Here is a 10496-nt window from a genome sequence, read left to right as displayed (position 1 = left end):
ACATCACATTTTAATTAAGTTGAAAATATTTTATTAGTTTTACAATAAAGCATCATGTTTTCTGTCTATTTCAAAATAACAATTATCTTTCAAATATATATATTTAAAAAAGTATTGTATTGCAAAAAGTGAGCCATTGCTTTGACAGTTTAAGTTCAAGGCCTATACTAGTCAGTAAAAAACAAAAACTACAGTTCCTCCCTTAGTGGTATCAAACCATAATTTACTCACAATTTATGGAGCACAATGAAATCCCTATTATCCTACAATCATTTGAAAGTTATTTTAAGCAAAGGCCCTGGAGGCATACTTGCAAACAGAAAAAGTTTAAAACGGGCCTTTGCTTAAAAAGTAAGTTTCTCAAAATGTGCATTGGCGAATTAAAATCGTTGATGTAGTTGCACGTGATCAAACGCTACACGTTAGCTGTTCCCATTACATAACCTGACACATTTAGCCCTATGCTAACCTGAGCAGGTGGCAGTGATTATTTCCTGTAACAAATTCTGCATCACCCTATCAAGGTTACCAACCAATGGCATTTCTTAAAATAGGTCAAAATGGCCACCAAATTATATTTTAATAAATCGCACAGCACTAACATCTATGTAATATAGCTTATAGAAGTGATGATTATTTATGTAGCAGTGCCAGTAGCCCGTGTCTGTCTGCAAGAGGGACTCCAACAAGAAGCTCCTCATTAAATGTATGCGTAATCTTCATTCACAAGGTTTTGGCTACACTTCTCAACACACTAAAATAAAATTCTGCATTTCAAAAGGGGGGAAATAAACTCATGAGATTCAAACCCTTGCCACAATCTGCAACAATTACGTGGAGTTGGCACTCTACACAGAGAGCTAATTGACCAGTCAGTCAAACACACGTGATCTAGTTGCTTTGATTATCAGAACGTGTCGTTGGACTTTTGTTAAGGACACTTTCATGAAAAAGTGTTGGATCAGGTCCAACTACGTCCACGATTTTAATTGACCGATACAGCATTTGAACCAGATATGATCACGGGCCAGCTGTGCAAGTTAGCACAAGGCTAAGGTTGCGTTTCAAACTCATAAAAGAAATACCCTCCACCACTTGTGCACGTAAATTTTATTTTTATTTTTAACTTGGGGGAATCCCCGAAGACATCTTTGCCGTCGGTCCAAATGATTAGCCAAGCAAGGGAAGTTGGCAACGTAAGCCCTTCTGCCCTCGCTTTTGATCAACTTTGCGAGTGTACAATTATGTTCACTCCAGGGCTTGAAAAGCACCATACTCAATTCGCGATGATTGTACATCCACTAAGAAGTCAGCCAAAACTTAAAACCATCATTATATGGAGAAGTCTACATACAAGTGTAATTAGAAATAAATGTAAATAAGTTAGAAATTGTGCTACTAATGCACATGACGGCTCAAACACTTATCATAAAAGTCATTGTTTTTGTTTGGCTTCTGGAAACGTTTGCTTGCGCATATAACTTTCTTGACACACTTATACATAGTAATTTTCGATTTACCGGATATAGTAGGATGGCTAACATTCACTGTCTGCGGAGGCGCTGTCTTCTAGCCAAGATATGAAACGCAATCATAATTGACTGTAGAGCATAAGGCACACGCAACAGTTCCATGATGACTGAAAATACAACCGTGGGATGAACGAGTGACACACTTCCAGGCAAGAGCAGTCCATTAAAAATTTATTAATTATTCCCTTGCCCTGCAAGTGTCAACTCATCAGACGTAATAATACGTCATCAGAAGTGTCCAATTAATTTGAGGGCTGAGGGTGTGTCTTTTAAGTGTTTGGAATGCAGACTAAATCTGACAGGTTATCTGAAGGGAACATCTAACATTAATGCCGCGTTTAAAACAACTGGGACCTGAAATCGTTGGTGTAGTTGCACGTGATCAAACCCTATTGGTGCTATCAAGACAACTGGGAACTCTGGGGGGGGGGGGGGAATGTATTTTGAGCAGTCTTCCAACTCGGAATTCCAAGTCGGGAACTCTAGCCTCTTTCTACAGCTTTGACTTTCCGACCTGTACATAGATCACTGATGTCATGATTCAACCTCATTCCCCCCAACCCCCATAGTTCCCAGTTGTCTTGATAGCACCAATAGTGTTTGATCACGTGCAACTACACCAACGATTTTAATTGGCTGACGCATTTTGAGACGGAGAAAGTATGGCCCCCCTGTGTCTAAATAGCTTCCCATTCAATGACTGGGAACACTGCATAGAAGAAAGCCCTTATATTAGTCCTTCAGTAAATCATTTGGACTCAGTCTCACTGGCAGAGGTAAAGAGTAAAAGGTAATTAGCCTATTCCTCATCACGCACAAGCGCATAATGTCGTTTATGTCTGTACAGACAGTAATGCTGAATGATGAACACCACATCAAAGAATATGGAGAACAAGCCAAGTCCTGCCTTTGTGGGGTCCCCAAAGATGAGCTTCCATTCATCTAGGAAACAATAGAAAAACTCATGAAACCCTGAGTAGATCATCAATTAATTCAGCAAGTAATTAATTCTGTTTAAAATCGATGGAATTAATCTGAAAAAAAAACAACAAAATGCATCACTATTTCAATTTACTTTTATAACCTTTTTAATACATTGTTTAAATAACCCTTTTCTGTATGTTTTTCTATTTATGATTTGTCTGTTCTTCTCCCAGACACAGGTAAAGAGATGGGTGTGTGGGTGGGTTGGCAGTGCTCGTGGGTGGGTGGACATGAAAAGGAAATCCTGTATTATGAATATTGCGACACTGTCGTGTTAATGTGCAGGAATAATTGTAAAAAAAAAAAAGTAATACATACATACACATATATACACTGCTCAAAAAAATAAAGGGAACACTTAAACAACACAATGTAACTCCAAGTCAATCACACTTCTGTGAAATCGGGGCGGCAGGTTAGCCTAGTGGTTAGAGCGTTGGGCTAGTAACCGAAAGGTTGCAAGTTCAAATCCTCGAGGTGACAAGGTACAAATCTGTCGTTCTGCCCCTGAACAAGGCAGTTAACCCACTGTTCCAAGGCCGTCATTGAAAATAAGAATTTGTTCTTAACTGACTTGCCTAGTTAAATAAAGGTTAAATGTAAGTCGCTCTGGATAAGAGCGTCTGCTAAATGACGTAAATGTAAATCAAACTGTCCACTCAGGAAGCAACACTGATTGACAATAAATTTCACATGCTGTTGTGCAAATGGAATAGACAAAAGGTGGAAATGATAGGCAATTAGCAAGACACCCCCCAAAACAGGAGTGATTCTGCAGGTGGTGACCACAGACCACTTCTCAGTTCCTACGCTTCCTGGCTGATGTTTTGGTCACTTTTGAATGCTGGCGGTGCTTTCACTCTAATGGTAGCATGAGACGGAGTCTACAACCCACACAAGTGGCTCAGGTAGTGCAGTTTATCCAGGATGGCACATCAATGCGAACTGTAGCAAAAAGGTTTGCTGTGTCTGTCAGCGTAGTGTCCAGAGCATGCAGGCGCTACCAGGAGACAGGCCAGTACATCAGGAGACGTGGAGGAGGCCGTAGGAGGGCAACAACCCAGCAGCAGGACCGGTACCTTAGCTTAGTGCAAGGAGGTGCACTGCCAGAGCCCTGCAAAATGACCCCCAGCAGGCCACAAATGTGCATGTGTCTGCTCAAACGGTCAGAAACAGACTCCATGAGGGTGGTATGAGGGCCTGACGTCCACAGGTGGGGGTTGTGCTTACAGCCCAACACCGTGCAGGACGTTTCGCATTTGCCAGAGAACACCAAGATTGGCAAATTCGCCACTGGCGCCCTGTGCTCTTCACAGATGAAAGCAGGTTCACACTGAGCACATGAGCACATGTGACAGAGTCTGGAGACGCCGTGGAGAACGTTCTGCTGCCTGCAACATCCTCCAGCATGACCGGTTTGGCGATGGGTCAGTCATGGTGTGGGGTGGCATTTCTTTGTGGGGCCGCACAGCCCTCCATGTCCTCGCCAGAGGTAGCCTGACTGCCATTAGGTACCGAGATGAGATCCTCAGACCCCTTGTGAGACCATATGCTGACACATGCACATTTGTGGCCTGCTGGAGGTCATTTTGCAGGGCTCTGGCAGTGCACCTCCTTGCACTAAGGCGGAGGTAGCGGTCCTGCTGCTGGGTTGTTGCCCTCCTACGGCCTCCTCCACATCTCCTGATGTACTGGCCTGTCTCCTGGTAGCGCCTGCATGCTCTGGACACTACGCTGACAGACACAGCAAACCTTTTTGCTACAGTTCGCATTGATGTGCCATCCTGGATGAACTGCACTACCTGAGCCACTTGTGTGGGTTGTAGACGCCGTCTCATGCTACCACTAGAGTGAGAGCACCGCCAGCATTCAAAAGTGACCAAAACATCAGCCAGGAAGCATAGGAACTGAGAAGTGGTCTGTGGTCACCACCTGCAGAATCACTCCTTTTTGGGTGGTGTCTTGTTAATTGCCTATAATTTCCACCTTTTGTCTATTCCATTTGCACAACAGCATGTGAAATTTATTGTCAATCAGTGTTGCTTCCTAAGTGGACAGTTTGATTTCACAGAAGTGTGATTGACTTGGAGTTACATTGTGTTGTTTAAGTGTTCCCTTTATTTTTTTGAGCAGTGTATATAAAAAACATGAAAAGATATCTATACCTTACCAGTCAAAAGTTTGGACACACCTACTCATTGAAGGATTTCTTTATTTTTACTATTTTCTACATTGTAGAATAATAGTGAAGACATCAAAACTATGAAATAATACATATGGAATCATGTAACCAAAAAAAAGTGTTTGAGATTCTTCAAAGTATCCACCCTTTGCCTTTGACAGCTTTGCACACTCTGGCATTATCTTAACCAGCTTTTAATTTAAAAAAATAAATAAAACGTAACCTTTATTTAACTAGGCAAGTCAGTTAAGAACAAATTCTTATTTACAATGACGGCCTACACCGGCCAAATTCGAACGATGCTGCGCCAATTGTGCACCACCCTATGGGACTCCCAATCAGGGCCGGTTGTAACACAGCCTGGAATTGAACGAGGTAGTCACCTGGAATGCATTAACAGGTGTGCCTTGTTAAAGGTTAATTTGTGGAATTTCTTTCCTTTTTAATGAGTTTGAGCCAATCAGTTGTGTTGTGACAAGGTAGGGTGGTATACAGAAGATAGCCCTATTTGGTAAAAGACCAAGTCCATATTATGGCAAGAACAGCTCAAATAAGCAAAGAGAAATGACAGTCCATCATTACTTAAGACATGAAGGTCAGTAAATACCAAAAATGTCAGGAACTTTTAAAGTTTCTTCAACTGCAGTTGCAAAAACCATCAAGCGCTATGATGAAACTGGCTCTTATGAGGACCGCCACAGGAAAGGAAGACCCAGAGTTCTCTCCGCTACAGAAGTTCAAAAGAGTTACCAGCCTCAGAAAATGCAGCCCAAAAAAGTAACAGACACATCTCACAAACTGTTCAGAGGAGACTGCGTGAATCAGGCCTTCATGGTTGAATTGCTGAAAAGAAACCACTACTAAAGGACACCAATAAGAAGAAGAGACTTGCTTGGGCCAAGAAACACGAGCAATGTACATTAGATCGGTGGAAATCTGTCCTTTGGTCTGATTAGTCCAAATTTGAGATTTTTGGTTCCAACCATCTTGTCTGTGAGAGGCAGAGTAGGTGAAAGGATGATCTCCGCATGTGTAGTTTCCACCATGAAGCATGGAGGCGTTGTGATGGTGTGGGGGTGCTTTGCTGGTGACACTGTCTGTGATTGCTTTAGAATTCAAGGCACACTTAACCAGCATGACTACAACAGCATTCTGCAGCGATACACCATCCCATCTGGTTTGCGCTTAGTGGGACTATCATTTGTTTTTCAACAGGACAATGACCTAACACACCTCCGGACTGTGTCAGGGCTTTTTGACCAAGAAGGAGAGTGATGGTGCTGCATCAGATGACCTGGCCTCAACCCAATTGAGATGGTTTGGTATGAGTTGGACCGCAGAGTGAAGGAAAAGCAGCCAACAAGTGCTCAGCATTTATGGGAACTCCTTCAAGACTGTTGGAAAAGCATTCCTCATGAAGCTGGATGAGAGAATGCCAAGAGTGTGCTAAGCTGTCAAAGGCAAAGGGTGGCTACTTTGAACAATCTAAAATGTATTTAGAATTACTTATTAAAAATAAAAACAGATATACCTTTTTACATAGTTATTCAGACACTTTGCTGAGACTCAATTGAGCTCAGGTGCATCCTATTTCCATTGATTGGACATGATTTGGAAAGGCACACACACACACACCTCTCTATATAAGGTCCCACAGTTGACAGTGCATGTCAGAGCAAAAACCAAGCCATTAGGTCGAAGGAATTGTCTGTAGAGGCATCTGGTCTGATGAAACCAAGACTGAACTCTTTGGCCTGAATGCCAAGTGTCACGTCTGGAGGAAACCAGGCAGCACTCATCACCTGCCCAATACCATCCCTACGGTGAAGCATGGTGGTGGCAGCATCATGCTGTGGGGATGTTTTTCAGCGGAAGGGACTGGGAGACTAGTCAGGATCGAGGGAAAGATGAACGGAGCAAATTACAGCGAAATCCTTGATGAAAACCTGCTCCAGAGCGCTCAGGACATCAGACTGGGTCGAAGGTTCACCTTCCAACAGGACAACGACCCTAAGCACACAGCCAAGACCACGCAGGAGTGGCTTCGGGACAAGTTTCTGAATGTCCTTGAGTGGCCCAGCCAGAGCCCGGACTTGAACCCGATCGAACATCTCTGGAGAGACCTGAAAATAGCTGTACAGCGATGCTCCACATCCAACCTGATAGAGCATGAGAGCATCTGCAGAGAAGAATGGGAGAAACTCCCCAAATACAGGTGTGCCAAGTTTGTAGTGTCATACCCAAGAAGACTCAAGGTTGTAATCAACGCCAAAGGTGCTTCAACAAAGTACTGAGTAAAGGGTCTGAATATTTATGTAAATGTGATATTTCGGTTTGAATAATTAATACATTAGCAAAAATTTCTTAACCTGTTTTTGATTTTTCATTATGGGGTATTGTGTGTAGATTGATGTGGGGGAAAAAAACTGATTTAATCCATTTTAGAAGAAGGCTGTAACGTAACAAAATGTGGAACGTGTAGGGGTCTTAATACATTCCAAATGCACTGTATACACACACAATGAATGATTTATAAATGACAAACAATGAATGACTACAATAAAAATGTTAAATGCCCACAACTGAAGACACGTTTTGAATTGTTGGGACTGTCCTGTAAATATTTTCACTGACTAATTATTGCCTGTTCTACTGAGGCATGTGCACATTAGTGTACTGTGGGAAGCGTGGGCAGCCTTACCGTTGTTATACGACTGAAGGAACATCTGAACGAGACTGAAGCTGCCTCCTGTGAAGTCCAGCAACACATTGCCAATGCTCCACCCCTCTGTGCTTTGTCTTTTGTAGTTCATGTAGACCTGAGGAGACACAGAGTGTGTGATCATGAAAATCAATAACATCATACATTTCCAAGTGAGGCTCAACAACATCTACTGTAACAAATGCTAATTGCATAAGCGAAAACCATCCGATATGCAGTAAAATATTGTGAAATCCATACCTGTGGGATGTATTTGACGAGGGTGACACCTAGCTTGATGTAAGAGAAATAGTAGAGATATTCCAGCCAGGTGATCTTACTTGCCACAGCAACAAAGAGGGTGACCAGGGCAAACGTCCAACCAATCACCAGAAGGCCAATAGCAATCTTGGACACCTTCTGCCCTCCTCTCTGCAACACAGGAACACAGTAATCACTTTCACAATGCTTTTAACTGTCAATGTTTCTTTGAGGCCTTGACAAAAATGATTTCCTTCCAAAAAAAAAAAAATGCTCAAAGGATCAGATGAATATCTGTCTTTCCCAACAATCAAAACATAAGCTAATCATTATTTAGCCAGCCAACATCTGTCTCCTGTTTATAACCAAGGGAGACATTTAGGAAGTCACTGAAGACTGGTCTATTGTTACTCACTTCATAGATGGCACACTGAGAGACATATACAAGAGTCAGCACAACTGCATGGAGACTGAAGAACACATCGTTGGCATCCACTGGGTTTACACCATTTGGATTTATCTTCAAAAACTCTTCCTGTAAATAAAAAACACACTGCTATATAACCATGTGGAGTAAACACTAAGTCAATAGGACCATAAACTATCCAGCGCAAATTCCCATTGGTATCAATGCATGACTGACAACATTTGCAGAGCTGTGTGTGCAGATCTCAAGTCAAGATTCGTCCCAATTTGTTACACCATTTGTGATGGCATGCAAACGATTACCTTCATGTACGGAACCCAGAAGAGGCCTACATTGAAGACACTGTAGGCAATGAATCCTGTCAAGTTGAGTGCCAGAAAATCAAAGTTCAGCCCCACCACACTGTCAAACAGACAAAGTTAGTCAGAAACCATATCCAAAAGTCCTTTAGATCTAAATCCTGTGATGCAGAGGATTTTGAAAAAAGTCCAAGTGTCAGAGGCACTACCTTTTTCTTCTCCAGTTCTCATATACTTGAGGGTAGAATGATATTGACCATGCTAGGAAGTAAATCCAACCAATTACTTGGTTAATGATATCAACAATGTTGCTTCTAATGACCAAGAAACGGATTCGGGTCTTATGGCTGCAAAACATAAATGAGAGACATTTAGTACATTATGTTGGTTTAAAAATCAGTCTGAAAGTGAGAAATGTTCATGGAGTTGAAATTCACTGACAGAAACCCTGTACAGCTCACCTTGCAATGCCAGTGTTGTTGCTGTATAAATAGGCTGTCACCTGACCCACATGTTCTGCATGAACCTCAAAAGTGCTTGATGTGGCGTTTGCAAGCAACTCTACCTGGAGATCAGAAATACAGAACATATAACGTCGGAAACACTGAACTTAAATAATCAAATATATAAAAAGTCACTGTAAACAATTGTTACATTTAGACATAATATGCATTTATGCCTACAATGTAAGTGCTAGTATTTATTTTAGACAGTGGCCACTGTAGGTAATTTAAATATGATAGATGCAGATATCAAAGTGCATTAATAATCAATTACATGGTTATTGGTTCTTGCTCTTCAGTTTGAATTAAACAAAATGCATACCTGTTGAGGCAGTTGAAGTATTGAGCTAACATTTGCAGAGGAGTCGGTGAAGTTAAAACTAATGAGTGTTGAGACATTCTGAGGAGTGCTGCACAAATAAAGAAATGTCAAACACTGCATCTCAACAAATATACATAATACTGATAAAAACTGGTAGTAGATAACCAGCTTATAAGCATAGTTACCTAGGCGTTATGGTGATATTAACTGAACCTTTCTCCTCCAGATTTACAGTGGCTGGAGCAGATAGAGATACACTCCCATCTGTTGAAGGAATATGACATTTCAGTATTCAAATTGGGGATGTTGAAATGGAAAGATATTAAATCCGAGCTTATGTTGGTTGGACAAGGGCAAACTCACCACATGTAATGACCGTACAGAGTGTTATGAACAAGAATAACATAAAGTTGTTAACTGCCATCTCGAGGGATAGCTGAACTCAAAAGTGCAAAAGAAGAAGAGATGGCAGATTTGTATGAGGCACAAACAATCTGCATTAGGCAACATATGCCTCCATACAAATCCATAATTACAACATAAATGTGCCATATATATCACGGTAAAAAAGCTTCGTCTTAACAACAATAGTTAGCTAGTTCAACACAGTATCTAACTAATCCTGAAATCAACTAATTATACACTACCGCAGCTGAGCAGTTCTTTGTTTTCCTCGGTTTCCGTGAGTTTGCGCCAATGTAAGGTCATATGACTTGGCTTGTCTGTAGGCTATGACGCGTTGTCTAGGGTGCGTTCAAGACTTTCAATGTTGTGGGATGTTTGACACGCGCAGTTAAAGCAATCCTAAAGAGGGTGTTCTACTAAACTGACATATGGAATTGTTTTAAGATGGCAATACCAAGGATCATTTAGCTATTCGATTTGGAATTTTAGGACCTCCAAATAATTTGATGAAACATAGAATTTTGCCTTACTGGTTTAAGTCCATATAAACACATTGAATAACAGCTTCATACATGGAAAAACAGACAGCCCAAAAATAAATCAAACAGAAGTTTGTTTTAAAGTCTCTGTCGTATATATGAGAGATATTAAAAAGATCAGGAAATTATTCAAATTAGATTTTCATCCATTTGTAACCCCTTTTTTTGGTGGTGCACTAAACTACTTCCATATATACTTCCTTAGGTTTTCGTTACTTGTACCGAGCCAGGGTCAGTGTTATGGACAGGCCCTAGGGGGCCTGGCCCGCCCAACCGTACCATCTTGCCCGTCCACATAAAATATTTCAATATTGATAATTAATTTGACCGAGACACTCGCA

The 10496-nt window shown here is 41.3% G+C and overlaps 1 protein-coding gene across 1 annotated transcript; it reads right to left on the bottom strand.

Moving 5' to 3' along the window:
* Positions 1–51: 51 nt before the first annotated feature.
* Positions 52–9915, bottom strand: LOC129810838 (cystinosin-like). Its single transcript, XM_055861774.1, has 10 exons — positions 9575–9915; positions 9397–9475; positions 9212–9299; positions 8848–8951; positions 8596–8733; positions 8390–8489; positions 8076–8195; positions 7661–7831; positions 7400–7517; positions 52–2474 (listed from the first exon to the last, which is right to left on the bottom strand). Exons 1-10 carry the CDS (start codon positions 9633–9635, stop codon positions 2332–2334), a joined length of 1122 nt encoding a protein of 373 aa, XP_055717749.1. The 5' UTR covers positions 9636–9915; the 3' UTR covers positions 52–2331.
* Positions 9916–10496: the final 581 nt, after the last annotated feature.

The sequence above is a fragment of the Salvelinus fontinalis genome, chromosome 14, assembly GCF_029448725.1.
Source record: "Salvelinus fontinalis isolate EN_2023a chromosome 14, ASM2944872v1, whole genome shotgun sequence".
Taxonomy (NCBI): Eukaryota; Metazoa; Chordata; class Actinopteri; order Salmoniformes; family Salmonidae; genus Salvelinus; species Salvelinus fontinalis.
This window is presented reverse-complemented; position numbering and strand designations above follow the sequence as displayed.

Bases quoted from the DNA above. Each gene is read 5' to 3' on its own strand.
- LOC129810838 (XM_055861774.1), bottom strand. From the start codon at position 9,635: ATGGCAGTTAACAACTTTATGTTATTCTTGTTCATAACACTCTGTACG. The intron at 8,196-8,389 runs GTAATCGTTTGC...TTTTATTTACAG, and splicing joins TCTGGGTTCCGTACATGAAG to GAAGAGTTTTTGAAGATAAA. The intron at 2,475-7,399 runs GTAAGGCTGCCC...ATTGTTTCCTAG, and splicing joins CCTTCAGTCGTATAACAACG to ATGAATGGAAGCTCATCTTT.